The following is an 18,112-nucleotide window of genomic DNA, read 5'->3' as shown; positions in this document are numbered from 1 at the left end:
CCTGTGGGAGGGAACTTAATCACTAACATTAAATTCCGTTTATTCTTTTATACTTATTAAGCTAGTCGGTTATAAACCCTCAGAATGGATTTGCCTCTTACTTGTTCCATGACTCAGGTTATTTTTAGAAGTACTTCAGTCGAGATTATCTAAAATTAACTCATTGTTTCCTCAAGATCATGCTGTTAAAATTACTGGCACATGTCTCAGTAGTTTTGGTGCATTAAAAATCCAGCTTACTGTGTCATGTAAATGTATATCTTTGTTCCATGTGGACAGCTTAGTAATTACCACATGAACTGAAACCAGCTATTAATGCAACTGTGGCCATTTTATGTGAACAGACTGTTGAAGATATTGTGTGATGTGGCTATTTGAATAATTGGTCACTCCTTTACTAGAATCATACAATTATTATAGCACAGTGGGAGGCCATTCAGCCTGTCAAGTCTGTACCAGCTCTCTAAGAGCAACACAGCTTGTTCCACTTCCCTACAGTTTCCCTGTAGCCCTTCAAGTACTTATATAATTCCCTTTTGAAAGTGACGTTGGATCGGCTTCCACCATACTTTTGGGTGTGCATTCCAGATCGTAACCACTCATTGCATCAAAAAGATTTCCCTCATGTCACCTTTCGTTCTTCTGCCAATCACCTTAACTCTGCGTCCGATAGTTTGCTACCCTTCCACCAATGGGAACTATTTATTACTATCTGCTCTGTTTACACTGTTCCTGGGGCAGAATTTAATGTTGTTTATACTCACGTGAGGGCCTAACCCTGCTGCTGGTGGTATTCAGCCAGTAACAGGATTGGTGGGGAGGTTCTGCCTTGTGGGGAGCCTGAAAAACAAATCACGTAGGGGTTGCATGCAAGTCCCTGGAGAGGGCCCCTCTTAATCAGACTCAGTGGCTGATCAAGGACCTGGCATCGGGAAGGGGATGCCTGTTGAACGCAACCCCCCTCTTCCCGTATCCTTGCTGCTGATATTCCAACAACCTCTTCACCACCATAACTACAAGAACCACTCTGCACCGCCACCTTCCTCCCCCACCCCCACCCCCACCACCCTAAGCAATGCAGAAATGCCATCTCAGATTGGTTGGTAGACCTTGATGGGCAGCATTTCCAGCCCCAATGTCCTTGATAGAGGCAACGTGGGCCTCTTGCTGGCCCTCCAGCCAATGGGCAAGATCCCTGCGGCCTCCATTATAGAACATAGAACATAGAACATTACAGCGCAGAACAGGCCCTTCGGCCCACGATGTTGCACCGACCAGTTAAAAAAAAAAATGATTCTGAATATCTCTATCAAATCTCCTCTCAACATTTTCTGCTCTAACAACAACAACCCCAGCATCTCCAATCCATCTACTTCACTGAAACATTGTAGTAAATCTTCTTTGCATCCTCTCCAAGGCCTTCATATTCTTCCTAAAATGTGGTGCCCAGAATTGGACATAATATATAATTGTGGTCGAACCGGTGTTTTATAATGCTTCATGATCATTTCCTTGCTTTTGTATTCTTTGTTCATTTATAAAGATTGGGATCCTGTGTGCCTTTTTTAAAACTCTTTCTCTATGTGCCTTGCCACTGTCAATTTTTGCACCTATACACCCAGGTGTCTGTGCTCCTTCACCCCCTATAGAATTGTACCATTTGGTTCATATTGCCTGTCCTTTTTCTCCCTAGCAAAATATATCTGTTCTCATTTCTGAGTTCATTCTCAGCTGTTACAACCTTTTTATCTCCCCTGAAGTCTATCACAATCCTCCGCATCGTTCACTGCGCTTCCAAGTTTTTTATCATCTGCAAATTTTGAAAGTGTACTCTATACGCCCAACTCCCAAGGGCTGATGTTTTGTTGTTGGGACCATGTAAAAATGGCAGGCACACCCAATTCGGGGATACACGAATTGGTGGAGCAATTTTTGTCGTTATGGGACAAGGGTGTGGGTAGCAAGCTCCCATCCTATACTTCCCACATGGCTGGCTCCATTACAGGGGTAGCATTTCCCAGCACTCCACAATTTTCACAGTGTTGAGCTTCACCTTGACCAGTGGTTCACATCCCCTCAGAGGAGTCATGCACCATAGTCTATGCCTGGCAACCTTTTGAAAGGCAAGTTTAAAAGCTTTCACCCATACGCCCCCAGCCACTCCCCATAGCTCCTCATGCTCTCAATGCCAACCCATGGCCCTTCCATCCCATTCCCCCAATATGCACTATGGACGGAATTCTCCCAAAAAATTTCTAAGCATGAATTCATGGGAAAACAGGAGTAATTCATGCTGTTTTTTTCAGTGGGAATTCCGAGAAGAATCTCCTCCAATCTGCACTGCAGAGGCCACCAACGTGAATATCATTGAATTTCAGGGGGCGGGGCCTATTCCTGCTGGAGAGGGTGTACTCCAGTGTGCTGAGTGCCAAGATCGGCACATGCGCAGTGCCCTGCACTAACAGCCTCCCTCTTTGCTGGCCAGCTCGACTGCTGGCCAGCCTTGCCCCCCCCCCCCCCCCCCAACGATCTGATGGCTGGCCCCCTGACAATTTCTGGGCCCAACCTTGACCCCGCCCTTCCATCCAGCCCTGATCTCTCCAGCCACCCATCCCCCCCCGATTCCCCTCCCAACAGTTAAACCCACCCCCACTGTCCCCCTCCCCTCCTCCCCCTGCAGTTCCGCCCTCACAGCAGGCTGACCACCCCCCCTCCCCTCCTGTCATAGCCCGCCCCAATCACTGGCCTCCCTCCTTCCCTGACCGATTCCGAGGCAAAGTAGCAGGCCCCCACCCCCACTGATCGCCCCATAGGCCCCACCGTCTTTGCTCTGCCCAATGCCCGGTGGAGCAGTGCCAAAGTGCCTCCTGGGCAATGGTACTTTGTCCCTTGGGCCGTGCCGGGGGCACAGGCTGGCACTGCCAGGGCGCCCATGTCCAGGGGGCACCACACCCTCACTGCCCAACCTCCTGGGGGGGGCCCGATTGACCCCTTCACTCCAGCGGGGTTGGGCTGCTAGTTCCCTGAACGTGGGGAGCTATAGTAATCCCTGCTGGAGTGAAACACTGGCAGGGTGGGAGAGGCTAGTGGGCCCGGAGACCTCAGTCCTGGGCCCTCTAATCTCATTCAAATTGTGGGGAAATGATTATTTAAATCATTTCCGTGTCTCCCTGCCGATTTCCAGCACAGAGCAGATACTGCTGGAAATCCGGTGCGGGAGACGCAAGCGGGGCACGAACACTAGCACGAACCCCGTGAATTGGCTGCCATGGAATTCTCCCAGCCCAAAGCGCTAATGAGAGAATTGTGGCCTATATATGTAACCAGTGAGCCATAGCATAAGGCAAGCTGCTGAGGAAAAAGAAATTCAGAAATGTCCTTTGTAAAACAAATCCTGCTGTTCCTACAACACTATAACGTGTCAGGCAGACACGCTAATGCATCAAGCACTGCACACCTCTTAATCTTGTCCAAATAAATATTGAGACATTGATAAAAGTTATCACGGAAAAAAACACCCACTATAACCAGTTAAAGATGTCAATAGAACCATAGAATCCCTGTAGTACAGAAGGAGGCCATTCAGCCCATCGAGTCAGCATCTCACCCAGGCCCACTCCCCTGCTCTATCCTCCGTAACCCCACACATTTACCATAGATAATCTACCTAACCTGCATATCTTTGGACTGTGGGAGGAAATCGGAGCACCCGGAGAAAATCCCAAACAAACACGGGGAGAACGTACAAACTCCACAAGGTCACCCAAGGCCAGAATCAAATCCAAGTCCCTGGGGCTGTGAGGCAGCAGTGCTAACCCTTGTGCAACCATGCCACCCAGTAAAGCAAAGCTAACTATTCAGTTTGAGTGTCAAAATTGAATCCTTGCTGAGCTCTCGCTTTTATTCATTTGAGTTCTTAGCCAAGAATGCAGAATGAGGTGCACTAGTGGGAGGTTTGAGGGACTGTGAAGGGTCGCGACTGCAGGACCTAGCTGCTTTTATTGCAGCCGGGATGAAGTGCAAGAGAACCATGGTGGGCCTTCTCACCAGCCTGCCTTGGCACATGGCAACCTCTGACCTGCTTCTTGGGTTGGCGAGCCTGACTCGACCTTGCACTTGCCTCATCGGAGTGAGAATCATCTGATTTGGGGCTCTTTAAACCAAGCTGGGTCCTGGCTTGAGCTACTTGCCTTAGCAGCAAAAATCTGACCCCAAAGCGTTAATATATATCACAAAAAGCAATTGGCCTGACTGATTTACAAAATAACATTTTTGCTAGATTCATCTATCTGCAAACAAATTATAGAGAGCTTGTTTCTGCCTTATCATTTGCCACTTCAGTGCAATAACCTTCTGCATGTTTTAAAACTTGTTTCTGGGATGTGAGTACCTCTGGCAAGACCAAAGTTTATTACCCTTCCCTCATTACCCTTGTGATGAATAAATGAGAACTAGAGCAAGATAACCTTCAGCATGACCTTTTATATTTTGTACCTTATCATTTATACACCTCTAATTCATTCTCTTCGCTCATCATTTCTAATTCTAGAACACTATTTAATTTGAACAGTTGGCTTTTTTATCCCTTGTGTAATAAAAACCCACTCTACAGCCTGTGCCTATTGGAAGGAATTTAGCCTTGCCTTCAGCAGTCTCATGGGTCTGGGAGCTTGAAAGTTTAAAACCGTTTTGAGGTCAGGAGTATTATGTCTGATTTCCATTGGATCATCTGAACATAGAAACATAGGAATTAGGAGCAGAGGTAGGCAAATTCAACCCTTTGGGCCTGCTCCGCCATTCAATCGGATCATGGCTGATCTCTCGCTGGACTCAAATCCACCTCCCCACCTGTTCCCCATATCCCCCTTTCCCTTTTTTTTATTAGCAATATGTCTAACTCCCTCTTGAAATCATTCAATGATTCGGACTCCGCTGCGCTATGGGGCAGCAAGTTCCACAAATTCAGAATTCTCTGCGAGAAATAGTTGCTTGTCATCACAGTTTTAAATCTACTGCCTCTCGACCTATACCTGTGACCACTTGTTCTAGAATGCTCTATAAGAAGAAACATTTGACCTACGTTTACTTTGTCAACCCCTTTTAAAATTTTCTATACCTCGATCAGATCCCCTCTCATCCTTTTAAACTCCAGTGAGTATAAGCCCAAACTGTTTAATCTCTCCTCATACGTCCGCCCTTTCATCCCCGGAATCAATCTGGTGAACTTCCTCTGAACTGTCTCCAATGCCCACCACATCCTTCCTCAAATAAGGAGACCAAAACTGGACACAATACTCCAGATGTGGTCTCACCAACACCCTATACAATTTCAACAACACTTCTCTACTTTTATGCTCCAGTCCCTTTGCAATAAATGCCAACATCCCATTTACCTTTTGTATTACATGCTGCACCTGCATATCGACTTTCTGCGATTCATGAACATAGACACCCAGATCCCTCTGTCCGGATGCATTTTGATCTGCTTTCCATTTGGGTAATAATTTGTCTATTTTTTTGCCAAAATGGATAACCTCACACTTATCCACATTAAAACTCCATCTGCCAAATTTTGGCCCATTCTCCAAGCGTATCGATATCTGAATGTGGAATCTTTATATCTTTACTGCCTGCTTTCCCACCTATTTTAGTATCATCTGCAAATTCGGCTATATTACACTCTGTCCCTGTTTGCAAGTCATTTATATAGATTGTAAACAGTGGAAGTCCGAGGACTGACCCCTGAGGCACCCCGCTAGTTACATTTCACCAGCCAGAGAAGGACCCATTTATCCCAACATTCTGCATTCTGTCAGTCAGCCAATCCTCAATCCAATCTAGTAGTCTGAATTTATGAACACTGTTCATAATTTCACCAAGGTGGAGTTCTTTGCTTGCCTCTCATCATGTGTAAGAAAATTTCAATCTGAGCTGGCACTGTGAACAAGGTAAAGCACGGCTGGAGCAATTTGGTCTGCAGTGTAAATGATGGAGATGCACTGCTGGATGAACTTTTGCAGAATATTTGTTGCAACTTGTTGCTGGTTATGATATGTTTTCTTTGCTTTCAATTAACTGGTGAATGTCTGATTATGATTATTTTAGAGACAAATTGTTCCCTGCATTTGGATTTGGTGCACAGATACCCCCTAATTGGCAGGTAAGTATGGACCAATTAATGAAAGGTATTGCTAATTTGATTTTATATTTTGTGAATTATTTATACTTTGATGGTTTCCCCCCCCCTTGCAGGTATCACATGAATTTCCACTAAATTTCAACCCTACCAATCCATTCTGTGCAGGTATGACATTCTCTCTGTTGTTACACCTTTAATATGTTTTAAAATTACAGTTGTGGCAATACAAAACTATTTTTGAAAATTAATGTTTAACAGTATTGGGCAAGGTGGAGATATTTTGTAGCACTGAGGTCTCATGATCAGCATGGGGTTGGTCAAATGTAGTTCATAAGGGTCAAAGTCCCAAACCTTTTAAAGATCCACTCTATTTACTTCAGTTATACGTTGTGAGGAAGGTTGCATCATGTTTCATTTGTATTTGAAAACATAAAAGGGTTTCATAATGGAATAATAATACTTTGAACTATTTGAAAGCGTTTGTACGTTTTGTGACTACAAAAGATAGAGTAAAGGATAAAGTATCATGTACTTAATTGCACTGTGAAAAGTTGTCATATAGTTATGAATATGCAAGGACTGATTTAATTTAAATGCTCAGTGTTATGCTAAATTATATAATTAATATAGCATATGGTGCAAAATGATAATGATTATGCTGTGCTGCTAACTCTGCTTGCTTGTGACCTGCAAGCACTGATGCTAAGAGAAAGGACAAAATAATGGTCTTTTCGGCTATCTCTTTATGGTTCACTTTACTTTAATAGAATATGGTTCAATTTCTTTATATGTGCTTTCAGTTTTGGAAAATTAGTTTGTAAACATTCAGATTAAGATACGAAATGATTCCAATCCTACAAATTCTTCTTCATTTAAGACCCTCCTTTAAAACACATCTCTTTTACAGTTGCTGGTCACTCCACCATCTCGTTCTTTGTCTTGAATTTATTTCTGTCTGATAGCATCTCTGTGAACCACTTTCAGATGTTTTTCTGCATGGTGCTACAGAAATGAAAGATGTTGTGGTAAACTTTGCTGAAGACATTAGATTTTACGTTATAAAGAATGCCATTTAAGTATTATATCTGTGCTGGCTCCTTGTTGGAGCAATCGAAAACTAATCCCATTGCCCCACTTCGTCATGTCCTTGTATCTTTTTGCCCGTCCCTATTTGCCTTGAACTAAGTGGTTTGCTGGGCCATTTCAGAGGGCATTTTTTAAAACTACATTGCTGTGAATCTAGTCACGTGTAAGCCAGACCAGGTAAAGATGGCAGATTTCCTTCCCTAAAGGACATTAGTAAACTAGGTGGGTCTTTACAACAAATGACAATGGATTCATGGTCACCATTGGACTTTTAATTCCAGATTTTTATTGAATTCAAATTTCACCACCTGTCATGGTGCGATTTGAGCCTGGGCCCCTCGAGCATTACCCTAGGTCTCTGGATTACTAGTCTAGTGACAATAGCCTCCCCTAATACATTACCACCCAAAGTACGCTGCCAAAATACTTCATGGCCTGTAAAGCACTTTGGAATGAGCTGAGGTCATGAAAGGTGCTATATAAATGCAGGTAGTTCTTTTTCATCTCGTGTTATCCAACTGGTACATCTATAAAATGTTTTATGAAGCATTAAAAATGGACTCGCATTTTGAGTAGTTTGTTCTGCAAAATTAGTTACTTATTGGACCACAGGTTGTGGTGCGAATGAAACTCTCTTGCATGAAATTTGATGTTTCATTATGATCTGTGTTTGGTAGGAGTGGAGGGGATAGTTGATGCCTATCGTAACTGCCTGCCTCAAGTCAAGCTCCATGGACCTACGAACTTCTCGCCCATTATAAACCATGTAGCAGGCTTTGCAGCTGCAGCAGCACAGCAGCCGATAGCATCAGTGAGTATTTCTCTGTGTACAAGTGAAGTCCGCAGAAATAAAATCAGGATCTACTGTGAAAGGCACGATCATCTTTTGTTCACTGTTTTTTGATGAGGTTTATCTCAGGAAGCTACTACTGTTACAATAATGAAATATTTTATTTTTCTAAGGCAATATACTATTTGTGCCAATATGTTGGTGCATACCATAAAAAATAGTACAAACAAGCAGTAACTAGTTTCTGGTAAATGCTTGAAGAAGTAAAATATTATTGTCTGTGGTTTTGAATATTTTAGCCATGGAAGAAATGCGTTTTAGATTGAATGGCACCATGATGATGTCAGTGACAACCATGGCTGACATTATGTTGTTAAAATGAGAAACTTTGATTTGGTTTAAAAGTAGTATTGACTGGAGCCAGTGCCGGATTTAGACTTGGTGAGGCCCCTTGTTAAAAAGTTACACCAAAAGGTCTCAAAGGTGCGTACCAAAACAGGACCTTGGGTCGCCACAAAAAAATTGAAAACATAATTATGCCTTTTAATTATTTAATAGCAAGGTATTTAAAGTGAAAAATACAAATTATTTTCAAATGAATGCATTTACTGATATCATTTGGCTGGCTTGATCTCTCTCATAGATTATAATACAGTATACCCTGGAAACAATACTTAAATGTAATTTTTAAAATAATTTTAAGATACATTAATATATATTCAAAATAAGTAATCAGGATCACTTTTATTAATATAAGTAATAATGAAATCGTTTGCAAAATCAGAAAACTGATATCAGATACAACTTAAAATGAGGCCCTGCGGATTGTGAAGCCCTAAGCTGTAGCCTGTTTAGCTTATGCCTAAATCCGGCACTGACTGGAGCATTGCAGGTTAAGATGGAACCTGTGAGCAGTGCTTACTTAAAGAAACAAGCCAGCCTCTTATTTGCCAAAGTGGTGGATTTTCACCTGCACATGATCAATAAACCTCGCTGAGATAAGGCATTCCAAATCTCAAATTGAGTATTTTCGATTACTGTAAGGAGTATTGCTGTGGGGTAAGTCTAAAAACGTTGTACACAATATTTTTGTTATCTTTCATTAAAGGAAAGAGAGAGAGATATTGACATGGAGCCTTTGAAGGCTAATTCCTTTCTCACTCCACTGCTGGAGGCTGATGGAAAGGCTATGGAGTTCATTTTGTGTGTAAAGCTTTTCGTCATGAACAGATAATCTAAAATTAATTGAGAACTATACAGGTAACAAGACATCTGGAGATGAATTCTCCTCTTTGAGGCAGAGTTCCATCAGAGCAGAGTTAAATCTTCCCAATCTCGGTCCCATTTTCCTGGATTGAGACACATTGCATGTCCATGACAGACTGCTGGCCATCATTAGGGGTAAGCCTACGGGCTTGCAATGAAAATCCTTAAGGAGGCAGGTTCTCTCTGAAGGTCAGAATGAAGGCATCTGTTGATGGCTTTGGCCAAGATTGTAGTAATAAGGGCCAACTGGAAAGAGGAAGCTGCTATAATGAAGCTGTTGTTGCTATCCATGGCCTATTGCCACCTACTACCTGTCAGCCTTGGAAAACAGTAGTTGGGAGGGAAAGGATGGAAATCCGGTGAGCAGTCAGCTCATTTGCACATAGTGTGCAGGGAAGCAGTAGCGGGCATTGGGGAAGACAGTCTCAGCCAGAACAAGGAAAGTACAAAGAACAAAGAAAATTGCAGCACAGGAACAGGGCCTTCAGCCCTCCAAACCTGCACTGACCATGCTGCCCCTAATGAAACCCCTGATACTTCTGGGGATCATATCCCTCCATTCCCATCCTATTCATGTATTTGTCAAGACACCCCTTAAAACTCACTATCGTATCTGCTTCCACTACCTCCCCCGACAGCGAGTTCCAGGCATTCATCACCTTCTGTATTTAAAAAAAACTGTCTCTTATATGTCCTTTAAACCTTGCCCCTCGCACCTTAAACCTATGTCCCCTTGTAATTGACTCTTCCACCCTGGGAAAAAGCTTCTGACTATCCACTCTGTCCATGCCTCTCATAATATTGTAGATTTCTATCAGGTCGTCCCTCAACCTCCGTCGTTCCAGTGAGAACAAACCAAGTTTCTCCAACCTCTCCTCATAGCTAATGCCCTCCATACCAGGCAACATCCTGATTTAAAAACTTTCCATTCTTCATCTGAATTTTCCAACATTCACCTCTGCAATGTCATCTGATTTTGGCTGTGATTACAGAAGGGAATTCTCCTGATTTCAATTATTTCAGAACTATTTAAAAAGTATATTAGAAATTAAGTATTAGTTTAATTGTAATAAAGTTATAGAATTTATAGCACGAAATGAGGCCATTCAGCCCTTCATGCTTGTGTTGGCTCTCTAAAAGAGCTGTCCAATTGGTTTCAATCCACAGCTTTGTCCCAATATGTTTTTTCAATTTCTTCACAAATGTTTGCCTCTTTCAAATTCCAATTTCCTCATTTTATAATTTAAAGCCTCTCATTTTTTGACATAATTTTAGTAAATTGTATATATTTTCCCCAAGACTTTGTCTTTCTTAAAACATTGTACCCAAATCTGGACAAGATGCATTAGAATTTCTGTGAATTCCCCACTCTTCTGCTGCACCCGTTTAATGTTTCCATCATTCCCAAGTTTAAAATTTCAGCCATGATTTCTACTGCTAGCAATGGGTTAGCAGTGATGTGAAGCAAAATTATCGTATGATATTACATTTGTACTATAAATGCAGTTATACTGTGTATCTCAAACTGTGTGTCCATTAAATTTATTGTGCCTGATATAAAATGCATTTGCAGCATATTGAATTGCATTTTCCTTTTCTTTAACAGCAATACTTCATCCTCCTAATCATCACAGATGGAGTGATAACAGATTTGGATGATACAAGACAGGCCATTGTTAATGCTGCTAAGTTGCCAATGTCCATCATCATTGTTGGTGTTGGTGGAGCAGACTTCAGTGCCATGGAATTTCTGGATGGTGATGAATGTGTTCTTAAGTCACCCACTGGGGAAATAGCTATCCGAGATATTGTCCAGTTTGTACCATTTAGAAAGTTTCATAATGTAAGTCTTACATGGTTACAGTGTAACAAGATTGCACCACTTACAAGATTTAATTTTATATTGCGTTTTAAAAATTGTTGTGAAAACCAATTTTGTGTAAAGATTTATGCAAGGGGAGAGAATTTTTGGTGAATATCCATACCTACCTTTTTCAGTGTCGCCAGTCCATTTACTGCAATAGCTTCTATCCTGCCCTGTCCTATTGTTGGTCCAAGGTGCAGTTCAAACCCCATTTCCAGATTGTTGCAAATAAGCAAATTTAAATTAGTGTCTTAAAACAATTGTAGAATTCATTAAAATAAATTTTTACTATGACCACTTACATAGCTCAGGGGCATCTAGTTTTAGTCAAGTACAACTGCAGCAATAACTAACATTTATATTGCATTGTTGTAAAGTATTCCAAAGCACTACATAGGAGTGTTAGCAAACAGAATTTCATACTGAGCTACATAAAGTATTAGTACAGGGGATTTAAGTCTGAATGAGTGTCTGAAAGGAGGACAGATAGGCTTGGGGAGGGGGAATTCCAAAGTTTGGGGTCTTGGCAGCTGAAGGAACAGCTATCATTGATGAACTGATGAAAATTGGGCATGTGCAAAGCAGCAAAATTAGAAAAACTCGAGAGGTTTCACAAGGTTGTAGGACTGGAGGAGGTTACAAAGCTCGGAAATGGTGAGGCCATGTAAGGATTTGAAAACTGCACGGTGGCACAGTGGTTAGCACTGCTGCCTCACAGCGCCAGGGGCCCGGGTTCAATTCTGGCCTTGGGTCACTGTTTTTGTGGAGTTTGCACATTCTCCCCTTGTCTACGTGGGTTTCCTCTGGGTGCTCCAGTTTCCTCCCACATTCCAAAGATGCGGGTTAGGTTAATTGGCCATGATAAATTGACCCTTAGTGTCAGGGGGATTAGGAGAGTAAATATGTGGGGTTACGGGGATAGGGGCTAGGTGGGATTGTGGTTGGTGCAGGCTCGATGGGCCAAGTGCCTCCTCCTGCACTGTAGATTCTATCTATGATGAAACAAGGACGGGAATTTCCAAATCAAGGCATTGCTGGACTGGGAGCCAATGTAGGAGAGTGAAGATGAGTACAGGAAATGAGTGTGAATTAGGTTTTGGGCAGCAGTGCTTTACGGCTGGTGTAAACTGAAGAGAGTGTTGGATTAGTCAAATCTCAAGGCATTGGATGATGCTTTCAGCAGCATAAGAACATAGCAGGAGTAGGTCATTTAACCCTTTGAATGTGCTCCTCTAATCAGTAAGATCATGGCTAATCTGAGTTGTGGCCTTAACTCCAATTTATTGCCCACCCCACTTCCCATCTTCCATAACCTTTGACTCCATTGTAGATCTAAAATCTGTCAAACTGAACCCTGAATATATTTCAATGACCCAGCATTCACTGCTCTCTGAGAGAATTCCAAAGATTAATGACCCTCTGAAAGGTTACATCCAATGAAAATTGAGTTTCTGTGATCTTTTGCATAGGTTTAAAAAACATTTTGCATAGGTTTAAAAAAACATTGTCCTGAAGGTCAGTCCCACCCACAAATTTCCCCACCTGAATCAACATGGTGAGTTTCTACATATCCATTTGTGGAACTTCAAGAAGGCTCTTAAGCTTAAATAGTTACCTTCACTAAGCTAATAAAAGGTTCTATATGATTTTTCAATGTCATTTTCAGTTATTTAAAACTGGGTTACGCACAGGTGGAGAACTAGATACTTATTGAAAGTACATCATTTTCATGATAAACACATTTTCGGATACAAGTCAAGTATCCCTTATCTGAAACTTTTGGGTCCGATCATATTTGGCTTGGTGGTATTGTCTCTGAACAAGTAATCCAGAGATCAAAGATAATGCTCTCGGGGCCTGGGTTCGAATCCCACCATGGCATAGCATGAAATTTGGATTCAATGAAAAAAAAATGCAATTAGAAGTCTAATGATGACCGCAAAACCATTATCGATTGTCGTAAAAACCTATATGTAGTTCACTAATGTCCTTTAGGGAAGGAAATCTGCCATCCTTATTTGATCTGGCTGACATGTGACTCCAAATCCATAGCAATGTGGCTGACTCGTAAATGTCCTCATCTCTGATATGGATAGGTCTCTCAGTTCAAGAGCAATTAGGGATGGACAATACATGCTAGCCCAGCCAGCGACACGCATCCCTTGAATGAAGTTTTTAAAAAAAATCTGGTTTTTGGATGCCACAAATTAGCTTGCATTACAATAGCCTAGACTTAGGCAAGTTGTAGTCTAATGTGAATAAAATGGTTAGAAAAATAAGATGTATAGCCGAATAATAAATATAGAGTACTTAAAATAAGTTTCTTTTTGACATTAACCACAAAAAACGTAAGATAAACGGTGCAGACAAACAACTGGACTTCCTACGCCAAATGTCGATGAGGTTCAAAAAAAGTGCAACTTTTGGTTATGTTTGGTTTTCAGATTTCCAGATAAAGAATAAATTTCATGTATATTCATTAAAGTACGTAAAGTTACCACTCTTAAATATGTCAACATTTTTTAACAGTAAGAAGTTTAACAACACCAGGTTAAAGTCCAACAGGTTTATTTGGTAGCAAAAGCCACACAAGCTTTCGGAGCTGCAAGCCCCTTCTTAAGGTGAGTGGGAATTCTGTTCACAAACAGAGCATATAAAGACACAAACTCAATTTACATGAATAAATTGAGTTTGTGTCTTTATATGCTCTGTTTGTGAACAGAATTCCCACTCACCTGAAGAAGGGGCTTGCAGCTCCGAAAGTTTGTGTGGCTTTTGCTACCAAATAAACCTGTTGGACTTTAACCTGGTGTTGTTAAACTTCTTACTGTGTTTACCCCAGTCCAACGCCGGCATCTCCACATCATAACATTTTTTAAAGCAAGGGGAAAAAAATGTTATTAAACTGTCCAATTGTGTGGTTTATGAAAGATTTTGGATGCGATCTTACCTGCCGTCCACATCACGCTCCCGCTGCAGCGAGGCCGGAGAATTTGGCAGCCAGCCAAATCTCCATTCACTGCAGCGGATGAAAAAATCCTGCCGGTGTGAGCAGTGCTATGTAAGATTCCGGGCTTTATGTTTGTGGCAATGCCAGTGAGCTTGAGTGGAAACTTGAAACTTTGTTCATTTAAACACTTGTTATTTTCAGATTTCAAATTAAATTGGCCTGTTATATTAATTGGATTAACTTTTGTATCTCCACAGGCAACAAAAGAAGCTCTTGCACAAAGTGTCCTGGCTGAATTGCCTCAGCAAGTCGTGTGCTATTTCAACACACGCAAACTTCGTCCTCCGAATGAGCCTAATCCTTAAGTGCTCTGGATTCACAGCCAAACGTTTGTACTTCACTACATCAAATAAATCTATACTTTTTCCTCTAAATAAATTTAGGAATGCATGCATCAACAAACACTGTATTATATTACATATGAAATTTGTAATAGTTTTGAAATTATTTAATTTTAATTAGTTCATTATAAATATTTTGTATGTGAATTTAAGGCAACTTTTTTTGTTGCAAGAAGTTGAAACAATCCATGAAAATTCAGACAGGTCAAACCATTCATTGTATCATAATCATTTAGCAGCTGCTGTCAGTGTAAAATTGTTCATTTATTTGATAAAGTTTTAGTAATGCTCAAAGAAGCATTTTTTATTAGCCTCCAATACTTTTTACAATTTTTATATTGTTGTTTTGAATGATGATTTAACTTTTGGATTTTTGGATAATATGCCTGCATACGGCACCAAGGTACACAGCAGTTTTTAATGTCAAATTCTAAAAATGAGAAGTGATTGCATATCATGCTTCATATTATAGCATCATGTAATTGTATTTACAACTGGTTTTACATTTTTTAGGTTTAATATTTGAAGATACGATGAAGTAAAGCTAAAAGTAATTATTACTGTGGGTGAGGTTATCCACCCATGATGTTCTATGTATGCAGTTTTAAAAATTGTTGACGTAAGATTATGTAGACTTAGATCTGGATTTTCGCACTGTTGGAGAGCCTCCCCGTTGCTGCGAAAATGGCAGAAAAGACCCGAATCCCGAAATCTCACCTCGGAATGTGGCACGTACCATCTTGGCAGCGGTGGGAATGGGCCCCAATCGGGAATCGCGCATGTGCATTTCACGGAGGCAGCTGCTCCCACCCATATGTAATTTTGATGGAGAGGTGTCTGAAACCTGATTTGCATCATCATGACGCAGTGGCCTGTGCGCAGATTATACCTCATAGAAGCAGGTCTGAACTTTGTGGATTTTCTTGGATAGCCAGTGTGCCATTTTAGGATTGCTAAAAGTGGGCACGGGTGTGTGTAACAAGTTCATAAACCCGTTGGAACTGCGAAACTCACTGGAACTGTCAAAGTGTCGAGATGAACTGTCAAAGGGAGTACTGTCACAGCATTTAAAACTCCGACCCTTTAACTCTTTGAAAAAAACTGTCTTGAATGTTAATAAAATGATTAATTACTATTTAATTCTGTATATTGACATAAACCTTAGAGCTACCATTACTGAATTACTGCTGCATGACTGATTTCACAATGGTCGATTTATCGCAATTAGGTTTTTGGCATTTCAGTTTGATTGACAGCTCAAAGTGGCTACGGACTCTTTGAACTAGGACTATGAATTCCGATGCTTGTTTTTATAAGGGATTATGCAATTAAACTAAATGTTCATTGTTATCATGGTTAACATAATTGAAGGAATGTACATTTTTGTTTGAATAATAGTGTATCTTTTAAAAGGCAAAGTCTGCACTAGATACTTCAAACTTTAAATCTCAGCATGGGTCTTGAGTCCCAGCCATGGTGGATACTGAGTGTGTTGGTATGGTAGGTATAAAGGCAAAAGGTGGTGGATGGAGGGTGTGGGGGGAACATGAGTTGGCATGAATTTCGTACTGAGTTGGCTTGGAGCAATAAAGGTTCATGGGTTGTGGACAGAGATGTATACGTTAGCATGGGTATGTATGAAGGGCCATGGGGGTGGTTGGCAGGGATGGGCCATGGAGAGTGTGGAGGGTGAGGCTTGCGTTTGACCATTTTTCTAAAACTTTGATTCATTGCCAGTGCACCCAAACCAGGATCATTCACACTCATTCTCACCTTGCCCAACCTGGCTCCCAGGAAACCCCACCACTCCTGAATGAAAAGCTGACTGGGCCACTCTCCCGGTTGGGAAATATCCAGATACGCCGTTCCCAACACAGGAATGAAAATCCAGGCCATACAATTGGCCCTCTTCATTTTGCAATTTTAACAATTGATCCTTAACATGTATGTTCTGTGTCCATCTTATGAAGAAAATGCTGGATCTGGGACTGAACAAAATCAGCCCTTGACTGATATGGGACTATTAACGTCAGCGTGAGATTGGTCAGATGACGGGTCTCAGGAAAGACATTGGTCTCTAATTTTATGGGGTGGTAAGAACTGTGCGTGCAATCCAGGTAGCGGAAGGGAGCTCCAGTTGGAGAGGTTGGTTAAATCAAACTTCCTGGAAACTTGGTTGACACCAAATCAGATTTAATACCTGACTTGGGGGGGGGGGGCAGAATGAAAATTTGGCTTCAAAAATGCTGGGGTGGCCGTATGGCTTCTTGAGGGGCCTGGGGAGAACATTCCTGTTTCTGCTTGCCCACAAAGCAAAAAGACCATTTAGAAATGTGCCCTGCCCTCTGCTGGCCATGGTTTTAGTAAGAAGTTTAACAACACCAGGTTAACGTCCAACAGGTTTATTTGGTAGCAAATGCCACTAGCTTTCGGAGCGCTGCCCCTTCGTCAGGTGGAGTGGAGAAATGCTCACAAACAGGGCATACAGAGACACAAAGCTAATGCCATTTGCTACCAAATAAACCTGTTGGACTTTAACCTGGTGTTGTTAAACTTCTTACTGTGTGTACCCCAGTCCAACGTCGGCATCTCCACATCATGGTTTTAGTGCCAGCTTGTGCGGGTAGCGTGAAAATGCTGTGGAAGATGAAAGATGTGAATTAAAACGATCAAAATGGGAACATTATGCACAGGATCATAATTCACTGGCTGCTGGCATCAAGGCAACACAGGATTCTGGGGGAATGCAGAAGGCAACTCTGAACAGAAGCCAGAGACATGCTCTGGTGTGTACTAGAGAGTTGCCTGTGAGTGATCCAAGCAGTGAAACATTTGTTTAAGAATGCTGATAATTTTCTCCACTGTGTTCCTGGTGGTAGCTGTTCACACGTGAGCCACATTCAGAGCAAATAGCCCTTATTAGTGGCTTGATTGTCGTGGGAACGTCTGACTGACTGCTTCAGGATGAAAGCATCCCCGTGCCTTGGTTGATGAGTCTAGGAATATGGACCTTACGGGGCCTGTATTTAAGAGAGATGGCTTCCTAGTATTGAAATTTGGTGCTTCCACTGGGCTCACGTTGAGCAGCCTGTTGCAGATGGCAACTCCTTTGGAGAAATGCAGTAGTAGTATGTGTGGAGCTTTTCATGATGCTTTTGCAACATTGCAGTCCACGGTGGAGCACTTGGCAATTTCAGGTCTTAAAAGAAGTTAACCGTTGAATTTAATTGGGACATTTTATTTTGCAATTTTTGTAAAATATACACAGCCATGTTGACTAAAATGCACGTACATGTACTCGTGCAATGAACGGAGGAGTAATGACCTAATTAAGGATGTCTTTGCCAAAGTTTTATGTTTATGTGTCTCTAAGGCATGATTTTATTCTGTGAGCAATGCTTTGGAAATCATGACGTGATCAAAGTAATATAATTTTGGCCCACCTGAATGTCTATTGGTATAAATTATTCAAATTTAAAATATGTGAAATTAAATACAGCCATTATGCAGTTGGTGCAATAAATGCATTTTAAGGTGTTAAAGCAAGATCACCAGAAAGTGTGCGTATTGAACAGCCATCGTCCCAGGTGACCATAGAATGGTGGTGATTTAACCT

At 41.6% G+C, this 18,112-nt stretch overlaps 1 protein-coding gene across 2 annotated transcripts in view; it reads left to right on the top strand.

Moving 5' to 3' along the window:
* The window catches only part of LOC144495695 (copine-3-like), a 94,780-nt gene extending 79,146 nt beyond the window's left edge, over positions 1 to 15,634 (top strand). For both annotated transcript variants that reach the window (XM_078216020.1, XM_078216019.1), the window contains 5 exons: positions 6,106 to 6,160; positions 6,253 to 6,304; positions 7,903 to 8,036; positions 10,888 to 11,124; positions 14,353 to 15,634. In XM_078216020.1, the coding sequence (XP_078072146.1) occupies positions 6,106 to 6,160; positions 6,253 to 6,304; positions 7,903 to 8,036; positions 10,888 to 11,124; positions 14,353 to 14,460 (586 nt within the window). In that variant the 3' untranslated portion in view covers positions 14,461 to 15,634. The remainder of the gene's footprint in view (positions 1 to 6,105; positions 6,161 to 6,252; positions 6,305 to 7,902; positions 8,037 to 10,887; positions 11,125 to 14,352) is intronic.
* The last annotated feature ends 2,478 nt before the right edge of the window (positions 15,635 to 18,112 follow it).

This window comes from Mustelus asterias, chromosome 7 (assembly GCF_964213995.1).
Source record: "Mustelus asterias chromosome 7, sMusAst1.hap1.1, whole genome shotgun sequence".
NCBI lineage: Eukaryota > Metazoa > Chordata > Chondrichthyes > Carcharhiniformes > Triakidae > Mustelus > Mustelus asterias.
Note: the sequence above shows the minus strand (reverse complement) of the source record. Positions and strands in the feature narration are given on the sequence as shown.